Genomic DNA, 18,651 nt, shown 5'->3' with positions numbered 1-18,651 from the left:
TTTATAAAATGATAGAGTAAGGATTAGAACCAAATTTACTGTAATTTGAAAAGAACAGGAGAAAAATATTTTAAATGACAGAGGTGCTCACTAATCTTCTCAAAGGCAGGAATGTACAGACCCAACTATGTGGAATTGAGAAAATGCATTGATTTGCTCAAGTGGAATACATTTAAAATCAGGCACCTCTGGGTGAAGCTTTCCAACAGGGACAGCACAGATCAGACAGCACATGCCTATCATTCTGCAGGTGAGAACATCCAAGGGACTAGAAGAGTCCTCAGCCATCTTCATCGAATGATGGGTGCTGATCGGTCATTTGTCACTGTTGGTCGGAGTTTAACAGTCGCAAAGGGATTCTCGCCACTGTGGGGGCGGGCGGGGAAGAGGAAAAAATATCTGTCAAAATACTAGAAGGGATTTGAATGTACAGGAGCTGATGACCGTTGCTGCTCTGGCAGATCACAGAGCTGATGTAAGTTATGGACAGCCCTTCTGAACGTGAGGTTTCACTGGTGGTTCTCTGCGTGCCACTGTCAGAGAACATCCAGAGTCTTAAACGCTGCCATCCTCTGGGAAGGGGGCTGCACGGCAGAGCCACCTGGACAGGTGCATGAAGTCGCCAAGTGTGGCATGCAACCAGACCTCCCTCAGTACCCAGCAGCCATGAGGACACGGTGGCTGCGTTCCCTGACCCCATGGTCCCGAGGCCTTGCTCAGAATGCAGCTTCCTGGGCTGCGTATTGGGGAAGGCCCATCTGGGGGACTCTCCAGGCCATTCACCATGGGGAAGGGCGACTGCCAGCCTGGAAGGGCTTTAGGAGAAAGTTAAACATACCTGAGAAAAGGAGGCTTTGCAATCCCATCTGCATCATTCTGTGAGAAAGAGAAAGATGAAGTTTATGGACAGCACATGAGATGGGGACATTTTTAAGACCAGGAGGTAGAGACATTTAAAGTGAAATACTGTCCACAACTATGCATGTTTAGTTTGCACCCTGCAATCTCAGTCCACTGAAACTGTCAAGGTACCTAAATTCACTTGCAAGAAAAAGGGCCAGTGAGAACCAAAAACCTCATAGACGGGGCCCCTCACGAGGGCTGGACGGACCCTCAGACCCACAGGGAAGACAAGACGCAGGGCCTGCCGCTCGCCTGCAGCCTCTCAGTGCACAACTGTGACTGCAGCTGGTGTCTGGGGACCCCCATCCAGAACGGTGCCATGAAAAAAAACAGTAAAAAGAGAGCCTATTTGGGATCTGGTGCCCAGAGTGGTGCCAACTGCTAGCCAGTGATCTTACAGAAGTTCCATAAGTGAGAAATGGCGATGGAGCATATGAGCACCGGCTCTACCTTCAGGAACCCTAGTGGTGTGCGTGCCAGCCTCCTTTCCTCATCCCAAAAAGCTTGCAGGCTTTATGGACCTGCTTTACATCTGCTTCAGCTGTTGTACGAAATCAGTGGCCTAACGTGAGGAACGCTCAGATGGCCGCCCAGGAGAGGGCAGTGTAGCGCCAACTGGCCAACCGGCTGCCAGACCAGACCTTACTCCTGAAAGCTCCTGGGACTCCCTGGGGTCCCCATGCACCCCATGCAGCCTTCTGACCATGACTAGAATATGCCTCACTTCTGTTGCCAGCTGGGGGATTGAAGGCCAGACCTGGAGGCCAGGGCGCCTTTGGCACAGCCTTTATGGGTGGCTGGACATACAGATGCTCAAGAAGGCAGGCTTGGGGACAGGGATACTTCAGACCTATGCCTGGGCCTCTGAGGACCTCACACCTTGACCATGAATACGGGGGGCCAGCAGGCCAAGGTCATCCCAGTGGGGCACCCCAGTACCTGCAAGCAGTTCCCAGTCACCCTGGCACCCTGATTCAGCGTCCAATTTTCATCACTGAAGCACAAGGCAGCTGCCCTTAGACATTATCCTAAGAGGGCTTTAAGCAGTCGCAAAATGGTTTCCTCCTTCAGGGTATCTGAGCTCCTTAGCAGGCCTCAGAGTAAGTCATTTCTGGTGTAATGTTCGTATTATATGATGATTAAGCACTAATTTATAATTTATTTAAAGAACTTACCAGGATGCCTGTTACACAATCCCATGTGTGCTCTGTGCTGGCATTAATGTACTGCCTGGAGCACAAAGCCCAGAGCTGGAGGCCGGGTACGGGGGAGCATGTGCTCCAGCCCCACAAGCACACCCAGCCCTCTGGACTCTCCCTGGAAACCACCATCTCCGGGGTCAGGCTGCTGCATTCCCCTCACGTGTACCCACAAGTTTGAGAAAAGCCTTCTGGATTCTGACCTGGAAACCTCGGTCCCTAAACTGTCCCTAAGCTGCCCTCAAGGTGAGACCTCTGCACTGTGCCCAGAGGGCCTCCAGGGACTGAACTTCTAAACAAGTTGGGCTGCATTTTCATGAGCTGTGTCACCTGGTGCTGGTCACAGACAGCTGAGAGGGCACAAAAGGTGCATCACGGGCCACCTTTGATGGGAAGAAGTCACGACTTCTACTGAGGGAGGGCACACACATAACTGACAACAGCCTGAAGAAGCCATTTAGTGTTGGGGCAGCCTGGGTCCCAGTGTATGCCCTGATGCCCAGGCCAGCCAGCTCCCAGGTGGTACAAACAGCACGCTTGCCCATGGGCTCCAAGACACCCATCAGAACACTCAGGGCAACCATTGTGATGGCCCAAACGCCTGTCAACAGAAGGGACAGCAGTCTTCCATCCAGAGTGGTATGCATAGCAATGGGAGGCTGCAGGGGGAAGGATACGCACATGAGGGCCAGAGAGAGGGCCAGCTCAGTGTCCGAAGTTGGGGCAGTCTACACTGTGAGAAGGGACAGTGAGGGGAGGGGTAGGGGGCTTTGGGGAGCTGGCAGTGCTCCAGTTCTTGACCTGGTGTGTGGGTTACATACAGTCGCTTTGTGAAAAGCAGGTGCCTTTCTGTATATGGTATTCCTCAGTTCTACTTTAAACAAATAGGATATTTTCAGAAAGGTTTTCCCTTTAACACACCTCCCACCAAACCCCTGCTGTGGTCCCAAATGACCGCTGTTTGCAAACCCATCCTTCCTCCCTTGCCCCTCTCCTCTCAGTGAAGGGCATGCTCAGGCCAGGTGCATTGCTGTCTACGCTCAACCAGAGAAAAGAACAGGCCAGCTGGGAGTCTGGCCACCTCGAACCTGAGTGTACGGCCCCTCATCACTGCTGAGGCAGGAAGCCCAGCTGCCTGCCTGCTGCCTCCTGAAGCCCGATCTGAGCTTGTCCCTCCACCGCCATCCCCTGTGTTCCGAGGGGTTTGGGCCTTCCTGTCTGCCCTCCCTGACCACCTTTTCCTCCTCCATCAGTTGGCAGATGCCACCTTGTCTGGCAGGAACACCAAGGTCTCTGGAGGCCTTTCTTGGTTCTCTGTGTCCCCGGACCTGACCTGGCTCCCTCAAGGCCCAGGGCTGTGAGCCGCCTTGTCCATCCCCTCAGTGCCTGTGCAGCGCAGAGCACAAGGCACATGATCAGAATACACCACAGCCAGACCAATCCTCACACACCTCACGGGCCTTGCTGCGAGCCATCAGTATACCCCATCTATGCTGCTCCCGACTCACAAAGCACAACCCAAGGCACCGGTCCCTCTGGCTGGGCTGGGACCCTGGCTGTGAAGGCGGAGCCTGTGTATGCTCTGTGTGCCCTCTGGGCAGCCCGTGTGGTGCTGACCCAGAGCGCACTTAACAAGCCAGGAGTTCATTAAGGCATGAATCCAGGAGCTGGTGGAGTGGAGCAGGCCTCCCACGAGGCAGTAAAGTAGTGAAGGCCTCGGGACTGAGCCCAGTCAGCTGCTATGGCCATGCAGGAGAACCACTCATCCTGTGGTTATCCTCAGAAAACCCCAAAACCGGGGTCCCCTGAAGTAAGAGCATGTTGTTACGTGGTGTCCAACTCGTTGGCAGACAGCTCCCAAGATGGCGTGCTTACTATGCTTCAGCCCAAGTATCGTGGTGTTTAAACAAAACTCTACATGTAACTATCAGTAACCGACAGCTTTCTGTAAAAACTACGTATAAGGATGTTAAGTGTTGTGCAGCTCTCAGGGATTCCAGCATTTCCCAACATCACGAGCTGGTTTAGACATTTTATTTAGGAAAGATAATTTATCAGTCCAATGGACAAAGAACTTTTGAAATACAAAAATTCCTGGACTGTTAGCAGCCCGGGGCTCCCAGGCAGGCAGGCCTCATTCATGTGCTTTGACTTTCACATTCTGGGTCAAGTCTTTAAATGGAACATTGCTGTATTTTGTGTGATCTGTATCTGACTGCCCAATGTGGTAGCCACTGGCCATATGGCTATTTAAATTAAAATACAAATATAAAAGCTACAAATTTGATTTGTGAGTTGCATCATCTACTTCTCAAGCACTTCCCTCTGCCTAGCGGCTACTGTGCTGGGCAGCACAGTTCCAGAACATTTCTGTCTGACTGGTAAGTTCTCCAGTTGTTTTTACTGAAACATCTTGGGTTTCCCTGCTTCCTGACAAGCTGAGTAGATCCTGTGCCTCCTGCTGCTATTCCAAGAGGCTACAAGACTAGGTGGCCTGCAAAAACCAGGCATGTTCACCTGCCCCTGAGGGCATCTCTTTGGAGCAAAACCAGCTCTTCTGTCCTCCCTGCAGTGGGCCTGCTGGTTTCACACGATTGTTTTCGTGGAACTGGTGTGACCTGGTAGTGATGACGTGTGGTAGCTGGCCTAGTAGACAGAACATTGTCACAGAGGAGGCACGTGAGAGTTTGTGGGCTTTTTCTTTTGTAGTTTGTATAGGATCTTGAAATACTATTTATTAAAGATGTTAGTAATAGAAATGGAATATAAGCCTTGTGTGCATCTGTGAAACACCCTGTACTTTTTTGGGATTATTGCCATCTTCATTTCAAGATGAGACACACTTTATTGATTTACAGATAAGCAAGAGCGAACACACAATGAGGGTGATGGGGTGGGAACCCCTGAAATCATGGCCAGTGATGCCTCATGTAGGGGGGCTCCCAAATCCTGTGGTCTCTGCTTATTTTTAAAAGCCAATTAATACTTCCTTGTGACCTTTATTAATTGGCACTTACTCTTATCCTATGGATTAGAGAAACAACACAGCAACCTATCAGGGCCTCATAAATAGCACACTGATGACAATGGTACTTGTCTTATCAATAAGAGTTCTGATGGAGGGACACTGATAAGCTAGCTGCTGGTCAGGATTGTAGAACTGTGTTTCTCAGTCTGCTGTGGGACTTAGAAGGCTACTGCCATCTGTCCATGTTTTTGCCTTGTCTCCATCTTACAAGGCCCTACCACCACTTACCTCCTGGGATGTTAAGAGGCTGGCCGCTACCCCGGAGGCACCATGAAGAGAAGGGCGTGGAGGCACTGTTTAAGGGCCAGCTGGATTGGCACTCATAACTGCTTTTAACATGACAGGAGAAAATACTGTGGCTCCACTACACATGGGAGCATTGGGGAGGGAGGAAACATACCAATCCATATCCCTAAACATACCCATCTCAGAGGAAATACAGTGAATGTTAACAGGAGCTACCCTGCAAGTGAAATTATAATTAAAACTTTCCTACTTCTATTTCCTAACTTTCTACCAAAACATAAATTCTCTGGGTTACTTTTATAAGGAGGAAAAGCATTATTTAAAAAAGAAGTATTTTAAATAAGGTGTTGTGAAGAGGTGTTTGAATTTTTATGGCAGGACCCTGACCAAGCTTGGACTTCACACCAGCTGCAGCTGTAACTGCCTGGCCAATGTACAAAGAAACCTCACATCAGCTTGTATTTAATGTATTTAGCAAATGGCAACATTAGGGTGAAAAAAATATTCATACATACATTTATTTAAGTAAACAACCTGATAAATGTTAATTCAAGAGTTCATCCTTACTTCTGTCTAGAGTGGGATAGTTTATCAATTCAATTATTTGTAGAATTTTCGACAAAATTTTCACCATGAATCCATTTCTTTTTTTGTTACTACCATAGTCAAATTATAAAATATATAAACACCCTACAAAAGACAACTTTTATGTTTTTATCAGAGGTGGGAAGAGGGGTCTCTCTCAAATCATAGGTACTTTTAAAAACTAAGGAACTTTGCCTTTATAACAGTCATACTTACAGGACCCTGGTTCTTTTTAATTATTCAGGACCTCCAAAACAATTGTATTTGTCTCCTAGAAGTGAAGCGTGTAACTTAATTTCAGGTAAGAATGTTTTTCCTTTTTAACATTGGCATGTTAAAGACCTAGTGATGAAAATTACATAGTTTTTTAAAGGCTCCAAAACATATGAACATGAGTAAATCAGACCTGCTCCCAATTGCCCCATGCAGGCAATGCCAGATCACCTTGGAATCTGTCAGTACTTCTTAAATAACTCCTGTCACCTGTCCCATCTCCACTGCCCTGTCCTCTCCGCCCTGGGCGACCCCACGCCTCCTACCTGTCTCCCAGACCAGCACACACCCTCAGGGTAGCCTGCAGCCACCAGAGGATGGAGGAAGGACGACATGCAGGCCACACCTCCTGGCCCGTCTCCCCCCAGGTGCTTGGACTCAAATGGATGCCTCCAAGAAGCTGCCTCTGACAGCACCAACTCCCCCCATCCCCCATCACCTCTTCACCCTGGCACCTCTTTACACAGACCAGGAGACACGCTGCTCACAGCACTCAGGCTCCTAGCTTGGTCCTATTCCTGTTTCCCTAGGGCCTGCCACAGGGCCCCGAGCACAGTAAGCTCATGAGTAAACACTCGGAATTCCAATGCGAAGGTCTTGTCATCATCCACAGATGCCTTCCACACAGTGTGCCTTCACACACCACTGGACTGTTTTTAAAAGCAGCTGGCAGGTCACAGTAGTCTAATGCCATAGAAATATTAGTTGCCAAAGTTATACATGTGACCTCACTTTAAGTATTGGCTCTATACCTGTTTGAAATGCTAAATATGCCTTTTTATGGAAGGTTTTAGTGATCTTGTAAGAAAAAAATCCATCAACGTTCCTTAACACTTGCAAAATGAAAAAAAGCCCTCTCTCCTGCAGGATGAAGGGGGTGTCTGACCAGAGATGCTGGCCCCACAGAATGAGTTGGTATTAGTCCTTTAAATGTTTGGTAGCATCTTCCAGTGAGGCCACCAGGTCCAGGGCTTTGTTGCGGGGGAGAGGGTATGTGGTGCTCTGCCTGGAGGCAGACCCGGGATAGGACGGACTTGGTGCAGGGCCTGAGTGGAGAGCGAGCTGAGGACACATGCACCTGGGATCAAGGTGGGAAGGCAGCGGCCACAGAGAACCAGGTTGCCCTCCTGCTGCCCCACCAGGCCTTCGGCAGGAAGTCACGTGCCGAAAGCTCTGCTGCTCCACAAGGGGGGAACGAGGCACAGTCAGGGCATTGTCTGCAGCCCTCATTCTACCAGACAGTCTCAGCATGTTTCAGGGAAGACTCATTATAGTGACAGGCTGTTATGATGCAGCCAACAAAGAAGTTTAAAAATAAAGTTATATCTCATATAAATGCCAAATGCTAAATAATGAGTATCATTATTGATTACACTAATATTTAAAAACAGGATTTTCCAATTTATCCAATTCAGTGTAGTTAAGAACTGCGTGAGTGGCTTCCTTCACCCAGCTTTATCCACAAGATAAAAATACTGGAAATTAAATGTTATTTTTAAAATTGGGGACTGTCCATATTGGCTAAAGTGTGTTTTCATCTATGAATTCTAGTGTAACATTGATTTTTGCGCAATATTCTTTGATCTTAAAAGGCATTAATACAACCTTAATAAAGTAATGGAGGTAGGTGGTGACCATCAATGGCTGCTAATATCATAGGAAAGAGAGACAACCAGGTATATGTGCCTCCAGAGACTGGCCACTGCTGCTGATGAGATGCTCCAGCAATGGGCAAACACAACAATAATATACACTCTGTTAAGGGCCAGAAATATGGAAAAAGGGGAATGTGGTGAAGGACACCATGTGGATGCCAACAGCAAAGTCCAGCCTGGGGACACGCTCCAGGACTACAGCCTGGTTCTTCTACAGATAAATTATAGGAAAAAGAGACAGGGAAGGCCTGTAGATACAAAAGACTCATCTTGAGACTTAGTGACCAATTAGGTGGTAAGTAGCTGACCTGGGTCCAGATTCAAACAACTACACTGGCAAGAAATTTTTAATGAATCAGAAGTTTGATGATACTCAGGAATTACTGTCAATTTTTAAAGGTATGATAACTGGTATTGAGGTCCTATTTTTAAAAAAGGACCTTTAGGATATTTACAGATGAAATGGTAAGTATGGCATCAGCTTCAATTTGATCTGGGTTGGTGGGGGTGAGATGAAACAAGATTGGTAAAGGAATTGATAAAGGAAGTTTAATGCTGTCAGAAATGGCCTAAGACCATTTCCAAATGGTTTGAATGTTGTTTTAAATGTACCAGGGCCTTTAGTGAAATATCATGTGATATCTTCGCCCTTCCAAGCAATTCCCCCTCTTGACAGCCACCTTCGTGCAGACAGGATGCCAAAGCTCCATTTTCAGTAGCCGTGTGTCCACGTGGGAAGGCACATGTGTAATTTGGGGTGAGGGAGCCACGCCTTTACAGCTGCATCCAGGGGGCGAGATCTTTTGTTGGGGTGTAATTTGGAATAATAGAGGTATAAATATATTGTGCAGCATGTATTTCTAAGTAGAGAAGCTAGACAAAGATATTTTTGAAGATTTCAAAAACTTGCATTTCCTTGATTAAACACGCCATTGTAGCCTATGACAGGGCAGGCATGTTCCAGAACACCTCACGGCTCACTAAAATGCAGGGCACATTTTTAGGAGGGTTCCCACTTCAGGTAATCCACCATGTGCCATTCACAGCTGAACCAAGGCCACCAGTGGTGACTATGGGGGCACAGCCATGGAGCCACACATGCCCTGCCGGTAGCAATTAGGGGATTTTGACACCACAGAAAGGACCACCAGATAATTAAAAAACAAACAGTGAGATGGGTTTATTGCACCAACTGCAGGTGGACAGCCAACAGCACATGGGGAATATTTCTGGGGGTGAGTGGTAGCAGCACAGGCCTGGCAGGCTTTGGGGCTGCCTGCAGCTGCTCTCCCACTCCCCACCAGGTTCCCTCCCGTTCCCTGCACTACAGCCACCAGGCAGCCTCTCAGGGCAGCCACGCCACCTGCCTGCTCCTTTCCCATTTGCCATCACATTTATGCCCCCACCTGCCTCCTTACCCAGCTTGAATTCCAGGGTCTGGGACACCACAACCCCACCCTTGCCAACACCTGTCACTCCCTTCTTTCCAGCACCTCCACCCTGGCAACCCCTATTTAATTCCATCTTGTCTGAACCATAGCAGCTCCATGTTGCTGAAGAAACACCAACACTTACTTTTCAGATTCTCTTTACACTTGCTCACTAGTCTGCCCAGCCTGTCTGATGATCTTCCTCACTGAGAAGCTATACGTTGGCAAACAGCGACTAGCAATCTGCATGCCCAGGTTCACCTAGGCATGCATCCTTCCCTCTTGCAGTGGACCCATGTCCCTGCTGCCACCCGGCGGCTCCTCCACTATGCTCTTGCCTTCTCCATCACCTCTCTTCATCCTTTCCTCCTCCTCCTCTACTGTGTAGTGTATATTGAGAAACAAATAAAAACAAGCACCCCTTCTCGACTCCCTCACCCTGGAATCATGGCCTTTTTTCTCGTTTCCTTCAGCAGCGTGCCATGCCCTCCTGGGGGTGGTTTAAACTTTCCGCTCCCTCTGCTTGGATAGCTCCTCCCCTTGACGCCTGCAGGGGGCCCTCCCTGCCATTCAGGTCAGCTTGGAGGTCACTGTCACTGCCTCAGGGAAGCCCTGTGAAACACTGTCCTGTGCCCCTCAAACCCCAAGGCCTGAGCGCTGGCTCCAGGCTGCAGGGAGCACTGCTGGCAGGTGGCTTGGTTGTCAATGCTCTTCAGCAACCACCCCAACAAAAGATCTTGCCCCTGGATGCGGCTGTAAAGACCTGGCTCTCTCACCCCAAATCCAGACAGCAGAAAGGGCCGACTCAGCCCAGATGTTCTGGTGGAGGCACCACAGCCCAGCTCCTCCCTCCGCCCAGTGCTGCTCTCTCCCTTGGCTTTCATTGGTGTGACTGCCAGGGTGCAGCCTGCCTGCTAATCTCAGTGTGTTTCCCAGGAAACCCAACCTGTGACATCCATCCAAGTTGTCACTGCATCCCTCTGTTACCTCACCTTGTTTTAATTCTCTGCATAGCTTCAATCAGTGGTATTCTTGTCTATGTCCTAATATCTGTTTCCTATCACTAGATCATAAATTCTGACAGAGTCGGGAACTGGCCTGGCTCATCTCCGCATCTCCAGAGCCCTGCCCAGGCCTGGCACTCAGTAGACACAGCCAACGAAGGAGTGAATGAAGTGACTTTCGGAGCCCATGTCCTCTACTGTCTTTCTTTTGAGGCTGTTTAGGATGAGAGAGAACATACATGCACTGTGTACAGTGCACCCAGCACAACGTGAACACTTCCTGACAATGTAAAGACATGAAGATGCAGTTACCACTTCCAACCTTACTCCTTCCTTCAGAAAATGATATGAAAACTGAGGAAAATGCAGGAGATTAAATGCTTTAGGCACTGCAGCCATGACAAAGCGAGAGTATAACCTGACGCAATCTGGAAACCTGTGAACTTCGTGCGAGTAAACCGTCCCTTACAGATAAAGTTAAAACACAGGGAGGGTTGAGGTTAGGAAGCTGAAAGGCTGGCTGTGTGACAGAGAAGGAAACTCAAGAGAGAGGAGGAAGCGCCCAAGGGCAGCCTGCAACCCGAGACCGCCGTTCAGGATGGGTGCACAGGATGTACTGTGGCAGCGCTACTCACGGGAGATGTGGCTTCTGGTTTGGATGCCAGCGCTTTAAAGGTAGTAGTACTTTTGGAAACATCTGCTCTGTTATCTGCAGCCGCTCGCATGGACAGACACTCCAAGTAATCGGGTGGAGGGATGGCGACAGCGCTTTTCCCACATAAGTCCACTGTGCTGATACTTCTCACCGGTGCTGGGCTAACAACCAATGATCGGAGAACAGGTCAGATGTGGTCCTGCCCCCTGAATCCCAAATGCCCAAAGTGTCCTATGGACCAGACTATGATAGCTTAGTAACTGAAAAGGGGAGGGAGGGAGGAGACTGCAACACACAACATTTGGTGGGTGTGAAACACCGTAATGTTCTCACTGGTTTATAAACGTACACTTAAATTCTTTAAAAGACATGACAAAAGAAAAGGAGAGGAAAACTGGCTTAATTAGGGGCTGGTCCTCAATTAATTTAAGATCAATAGGAAAATGGAGACTGTAGCAAAAGCACTGAGCACTTCAGATTAAGAAAAAACCAAACCCTTGATTTTAACACTGTAAAAACAAGACTTAATTTTATTTCTTGGACCAATAGCAGTTTTGCTAAACCACCACTGGGCCACGAAATATGTCGGTGACACTGGTAAATACCATGGAAGGACTTGGGGAGCATCCAGGGTGGTGAGCACAGGCTGCCAGGACAGCAGGGTGGGTTAGGAGGGCTTGAGACGGGAATTTCTGAGGGTGAGGCAGTTTTGGGTAATCATGATTCAGCTCAAAAACGTCACTTCTGAGGACCTGTGGGATGGCTCACTACGGCTGCCTAATACACATAAATATTCATGTCACAGCCTGGGAGAGACCTGCCTGGGCTTGTCTTGCCTCCACCACTTCAGCTGCATGTCCTCAAGCATGTTATTAAACCTCCCTGTGCCTCAGTTTCCTCAGTTTTAAGGTGGGACCTATGTCACAAGGTTATCAACAGAACCAGATGAGCTCATCAGTTTCTAAGTGATCATCACTGGATCGGAATACAGATCTGGGGGCTGCTGGCACGGAGGTGCTAAGTGAAGCCCATGGGCGTAACACAGGCCACAGGCTATACAACATGGCCCAGGCAAGGACAGAAAAGGCAAAGGGTTGTGGAGGGATCCTGAGGACAGTGCTTAAGCAGAGGACAGAAGAGAGGCCTGGAAGCAGACCAGACAGGGATGGCTAGTGAGGTGGCAGGGAAGGGAACAGAGGCAGCGTGGAGCTGAGAACCCAAGGCAGGAAAGAAAATGCTCCCCAATGTTAGAGGCTAAGATCAAGAGGGTGATTGGGAGCCTTGGATTCAGCACCCTGTGGGCAGTAGGGGACAGTGAGGGTGGCTGCACGGGGTGAGGAGCAGGGTCTGGGATGTGTGTCTTCACAGCAGATAGGCAGGGAAGCCTGTGAACAAGAGAAGCCACCAAGGACACAAGCTTGGAGTAGCCATCTCCCTTTCTTACTGTTCCACAGGGCCTGAGGTTTCCCCGAAGTGGTTGTCACATATGTAGACATAATTCTGATATACTTGAGAGCATTAGGTCCAAGGCCAGTTTTCTGTCACTGGGAAATTTGAGCCACTCTCAAGTCCTACCTGGCTGTGGGCACACTCAGTGTCTCCTTCGCATTTTCTTCTAGCAATTTTGTATATGACGCCGGGAACCAACCCCTCCTACAGGTGAGAAAGAAGTCCCAGTTGTGGTATTAGCAGTAGACAGGTAAACGACAAACATGCTAAGCAATGACCTGGTTGTAAGCTGGGGGAGACCAGTCCATTTTCCCCACATTACACAATGTGAATTTTATATAAAGCAATAATTTCATTTGGATTCCCCTGTCTTTTCTTTCCATATTGGTTTTTACTGAACAGCTAAATAATCTGCACAGAACCAGTTTAATCTACCTATATAGTAAGGCCTGCACACACACGGTTGATGTGATGATGCTGGCATTCACACTATTTATGTGCTAAATCTTAAAGTCTATCTGATATGCAGATTATCCTTGAGAAATTCAATGTCACCTTTTTAAAAAAATACAAAAGAATGTGTAAGCCTACTTTCAGAGGTGACTTCCTATGATCTAATAATCTGTTCATGCATCAAATTCACCTATATATACATGTAATACAGAAATGGCCAGAGATGGAATAACTCCAGTTAACTAAACTATAACTAAACTATAACTATAACTAAACTATAACTATGAACTTAACTCTGGCTAATAAATCTGCAAAGACGATTTGCTGCTTAAAGGAGAGACAGCAGCTCTCTGAAGCGCTAGGCTGTTCCGGCTCCTATGCCAACGGCACCCGCTCTAAACCTTACACTCTGCTGTTGTCGTGCTCTCCATAAAGCCAGCCGTCTTTCTCTTCAGAGATGAGCAATGTGATGACATCTCCCTGTGCGAAGCTGAGTAAGGTCTTATTAGTGCCAGCGGTGTGCGGAAAAATGGTTTTCACTTTCTGTTTTTTCATCATGTTCAGGCCAGTTGCAACAGAAACCGAGCGCTGTAAACTGGGGTCATCTGAAGGATCTGTTACCAACGACAGCAGTGATGGCTTTTCACAGAAGGATAATCAGGCAAGTTTGAACATGCAAACCCCAGAAACCCACCCATCCCCACCTCACCAGTGCCCGCATTCTACTGACATGATTCCCACCATGTGTATTTTCCACACCTTTATCTCTGCCTGGATGAGAGGGACTGTGGGAAGAGAGGCAGGCCCATGGCCCTGGGGCTCTCAATGAGGAGGACCCCTGTGGCCACAGGCTCTTCTCTAGATTGAAGATAAAGCAGTGTACACTGAGCATCCTCTGTAGTCTGATTTAATCTAGATGGCTCTCTTAGAGCAGAAAACTGCTCCACCACCAAATGGTTGGAGGTTTTTCCTTCTGCTTTCACAGTACGAATTACAAAGGCAGCATGAGGCATCGACTCAAACCCAACTTCCCAGGACGTGGGCTGCAAAAAGGAGAAAACTGGAAATGCAGCCATTGCTGCTGCCACACTGTTCAGCTTCTCACCCGTAAGCGTGCTAGGGGTGTGGTGAGAGTGTGCCAGAATATGCTCTCAGTGCCTCACAGATCCTGAGGAAGGTGCTGCTATCATCCACAGTGACAGGCCAGGGGCCACAGCTGGCATGTGACAGAGCCAGGAACCAGATGTGGGTGGCCTGGCTCCATAGCCCATCTGGCACTGTGGAAGCTCTAGATTGGGCATTTCCTGCTTCAACTCAAATATAGGCTGGTTGTTACCATTTATGTTAAAACAATGCAAGACCTCTGGCTTTATTCTTGCAAGTTCTTAACAATTACAATATAAACTTTGCTCTCTCCTTAACACACCGCTCTCTAATTACCTTGGTCGTACTCAATCCACTAGCAATTTCTGCTTTTATTTCACCAACAAGAATCAAAGAATCATTTGAATGACTGGGCTGCCCCCAGCATTATATATTTTAACTTCATATTACATACAACTTACAGTCCTTCCTTCAAAGGCAAATGACTGCAGACTACTATGTTCCCAGTTTCCATTTTGAAAATCTCATCTCTTCCCAAACAGCTGCAAACTCTACAGCCCATGGGGCTCTCTCGCACACAGCTTCATTGCCATGACTTTCATATCAAAGCAGCCTGTGAGACACTCTACACAGAGACAGGGGTCAGGCTCCACCACAGTCTCCAGGGGTCCTGGGTACCAGACTTTGTATAGGCAGAGTGGTGCCTAAACAATGCTACCTGGAAATATCTGCGAACAATAACTGGTCTGGATTTATTGAAATACAACCAATAAATTGATTAAGAAATTTAAGCAGTTAGGACTGAAGCCTCCAGAAAGCATGAGGGACTCCATTAGAGAAATACTGATTATAATTCAGACTAAGCCTACTGATAAGATTAATAACCATAATATTGTCACATAAACTTTCAGTTTGTTTTACTGAAAAAGAAATTTTATTACAGTTGCCAGCAAATGTGCAAGTGTGAGGCACTCTGTAGAACTCATTTTAAAATATAAAACCTTTCGATAGTATGTTTACATAAACAGCAATCAGTATACAGAATTAGTGCATGTCAAAGAAATGTCTTGCTTATAAAATGTCCTATGGTTTTATAATAAACCCAGACCTTTGTCATGAGGTGTAAGTTCCTTCAAGCCAATGATGAATATCTACTACCACATGTTTATTCACCTCTATTTCACAATATATTTATCCAAAATATTTAACGAACTTAAAAAGGAATTTAAAAAGAAATCAAACTAAATATCTTACCTGTTGAATTAGTTATCCTTTCTGAGTTCTGTGCAACTGTCACTGGGTTATTAAACATATCAATCAAAGGACTGGTATATGCTTTGGCTGAAGGAGCTGGGGGCATCTTTGGCGAATATTTAGAAAGGGTGTCAAAATCTTGTCTAACCTGTGAAAAATTCCTGATTAGTTTAATATTAGTTTAACACTATTAGCACAGCAATGGAATGACAGAGAATCCCAGGGCTGTTGTGTACTACACACTTTAAATTCTACTTTCTTCCCAAAGTTCTCTTAGTTATAGGGGAATATCCCCTTTTGAATTATTATTTCAAGAATATCACCTCTTCATTTTTGCCTTTACTTTTTTTTTTTAACCCATTACTCCCCATTTCCCAACACTCTCTGGCAACCACTAATATACTTTATGTCTCTAAGGATTGTAGGCTCCCTCCTAAGTGCTACTTGGCTATAAGATTCTACATTTAAAATAACTTCTGACAGAATTTTGAGTGCATTGCTCCATGTTTCTAACATCTTGTTTCGTTAACAAGAAATCTGGTATCAATGGAATTCTTCATAAGCAATCTATTTTTTTTCCCTTCTCTGGAAGTTTTTAGAATATTCTCTTTATCCCTTTCTGCAACTCGACCTCAATATATCCGGGTTTTGTCTTTTCCATTCATCCAGGATCACTCTGGCTGCTGGGTTAGACCAGGCAGAATCTTCTGTAGTAATCTCTGCAGGGACCATAGTTAGAGTGGTGGAGGGGTGTGAAGGGCTTGGGCTTGGGCCACTCTGAGGGTGGAGACAACAGGGCATGCTCCATGGATCAGTTGTGGAGTAGGAGAAAAACTTGACGCTTTGTGTCTGAGCTCCTAGAAGGATGAAGATGCTGTTTACTGGGTGGGGGAGATGGAGAAGCAGGCTGAAGAGTGGAAAAATCAGTCATTTGGACAGGTTGACTTTGGGATTCCCATTAGACATTCGGGCAGTGAGGTTGAGTGGGATACTGGTATCTCTCCCATGTCTCAACCGCCAACATGTGTTTGCCCTCTCTGTTTTATAGTGCTTTGGGGGTGGTCTTCAGCTCAGTTTTCCAAGCATTTCCATCCTGCTAATGAGTCCATCTATTAGTGTGTTGGTTTTTCCCCCCCTTTGGAGCAGGGAGGGAGGAATTAGGAAAAAAAAAGAACTTGTTTTAGAAAAATTCCAAACGTGTATAAAAGTACAGAGAATAGCACAATAAACCTCCATGTACCCAACACCCAGCTTCAGCAACTTCATGGCCAATCTTGTTTCATGTATGTCCCATCTGGCTTCCCCATGCCTGGACTATTCTGAAGCAAATCCCAGATGTAACATTTTAACTAAAAATAACCCAATTTTTAGTTTCCAAGATCTCTAGTTGAGTCCTCCCTGTGGACATAATATCCACTCATCACTTCCTAAAGGTTTCTCCTCTGCTCGGTTGGCTCTGGTACCTCCAATACTGGTCATTCCAGTTTTTTTATGTGGTGTCTTTTTATGATAGTGGTTCTCCTCACCTCTTCAGGGATTCCTGGTTGCTTGTCTGTCCATCTTTGTATTGCATGGCAGTATCTGTTCCTTTTGTTGCCTGTGGTGGCCTGTACTTCACCTGTTCTCATTTTCACAGACAACCCATGGTGAGGTAGGGGAGAGGGAAGCCACTTCCAGGAGTGTGCCCTACCTCTCCAGTCTAAATGTGAGATGGTCTGAATTTGTTCCCTAACCAGCCACATGTGTACCCAGGTTCCTTCCTGATTCTTGTTTCCACTGTCCCTGAGCTCACTGCTCTACCCTCTACAGCAATCTTATCCTGCACATGGTTGGGGCTGAGGTTTCCTTCCATTCTGGTCTCCAATGCTGACCTGGCTTTTGTCTCTCTTAGACTCCCCTTCAGTGTGTCCGGCCCACTGAAGGCACCTTCTCATATTTTCCTGTGCAGTTAAGGGTCTGTCTTGTAGGTTGTTGGTTCGCCTCCAATATCTCTAATGTCATGTCAGAGGGTTCTGCATGGAGAGGTAGGGTGGACCCATTTCCACTGGACCCAAATATCCACACAGGATTGTGAAGAGTAATAAAGTCCGGGTTCACAGAAGAGCTAACTGCAATGCACACTTTTATGACTACTTTCTTCTGAAGCACCTTATATGGTGACGAACAGCATCAGTGTTTTGCTCATTTATTTTCTAAGGCACCTGTACTCCACTGGGAATGAACTTACAAAGTTGTCATCATCATGATTAAAAACAGTAACAGCAACATTTCCAAAACACACATAACGGTGCTAAACATTGAACAGAACATCTGCACAGCTAGTTTAAAATCTGAAGGTGAGGGGATAAAAGTGAGAAAAGGTAGGCCCTGCAAGTAATAAAGGGGAACCTGCGACTTTCACTAACAAAGGCAGCCTGGCCCTTCATGCACAAGCGGCCAGGGTCATGAGTAAGCACACAAATGAAACCAAAGAAAGGACGAGCTCCTACCACACTGCTTCTCTCAGTCACGGGTGAAGGCTGAGGCGTGCCAGACAGCGGGGTGGAGATTGGGGTCTTTATTTCTTCTATCATATTCATGACTTTCTCTGGGACTTTGGTGGCGTCACCACAGGTTTCCTGCCACTTAGGCAATTTGGAATTAAGCAATTCTGCAGACTGTAAGTGAAAATGAAACAAAATAAAGACAAACATACTACTCAAAGAGCTGGCAAAAATTACATCAAATACGACCAGTGATAACGTGTTACTGGCTACCAGAAGTGTGGGAGCTTTGTGTTAAATTCAGCGAGTAGTTGAAGTATTTGCTGAGAAAGATGTACACTCCCGTCCTACAGGAATTCACCCTCTCCTTCAATGTGAATATAGAGTTTAAGACTAATATAAGAATTGTAACTGATTAAGAACAAGTTCAAAAACTAAAAGGGAAGGATTGTGCAACTGTACTAATGCCCCGACTGGCCCCAGAAATGCCAGTCACTGCTTTCTCCCTCCCACTCCTGAGGGAAGGCAAAGAAAGCCCTTCTCCCAAACCACTCGAGTTCCGACTGTGACCCTGAGAACGAATTGCTTGGGCCTGTGCTTCTTCCAGGAGACACCAAAAAGCCTGGGACAGTTTAGCCAGGATAAGGGAAGGCACCAAAGGAGTTTTCAGAGAGTTGAAGAGACTTCTGGTATAGAACGAATGATATTTGGTTTATGCTAAGAAGCGTAAGTGGGACCCAAGGTTAAGTGTAAGAAGGGCTGTCAACAACTAGACCTCTCTGGAAACAGGCCAGGTTCCCTTGTGACACAGCGAGTACTGCAATCACTGGCAGAGCATCACCAGAAAGATTAAAGGTCACTTGGGTCCCTCTGGCCTATGAACCTGCCCAGCAGGATGCCCTGACCATGGAAACAGACACTGCTGAAACC

General features: G+C 47.0%; 1 protein-coding gene across 2 annotated transcripts in view; it reads right to left on the bottom strand.

The window, feature by feature from the left end:
• Positions 1-23: 23 nt before the first annotated feature.
• Positions 24-18,651, bottom strand: part of BAIAP2L1 (BAR/IMD domain containing adaptor protein 2 like 1) — a 98,505-nt gene continuing 79,877 nt past the window's right edge. For both annotated transcript variants that reach the window (XM_037003725.2, XM_017672435.3), the window contains 7 exons: positions 17,728-17,895; positions 15,239-15,386; positions 13,287-13,494; positions 12,554-12,631; positions 10,959-11,139; positions 839-876; positions 24-366 (listed from right to left, as the gene is read on the bottom strand). In XM_037003725.2, coding sequence (XP_036859620.2) covers positions 291-366; positions 839-876; positions 10,959-11,139; positions 12,554-12,631; positions 13,287-13,494; positions 15,239-15,386; positions 17,728-17,895 — 897 coding nt within the window. In that variant the 3' untranslated portion in view covers positions 24-290. The remainder of the gene's footprint in view (positions 367-838; positions 877-10,958; positions 11,140-12,553; positions 12,632-13,286; positions 13,495-15,238; positions 15,387-17,727; positions 17,896-18,651) is intronic.

The sequence above is a fragment of the Manis javanica genome, chromosome 10 (assembly GCF_040802235.1).
Source record: "Manis javanica isolate MJ-LG chromosome 10, MJ_LKY, whole genome shotgun sequence".
Classification (NCBI taxonomy): domain Eukaryota; kingdom Metazoa; phylum Chordata; class Mammalia; order Pholidota; family Manidae; genus Manis; species Manis javanica.
The sequence above is the reverse complement of the archived record's forward strand: the minus strand, read 5'-3'. Positions and strand labels throughout refer to the sequence as shown.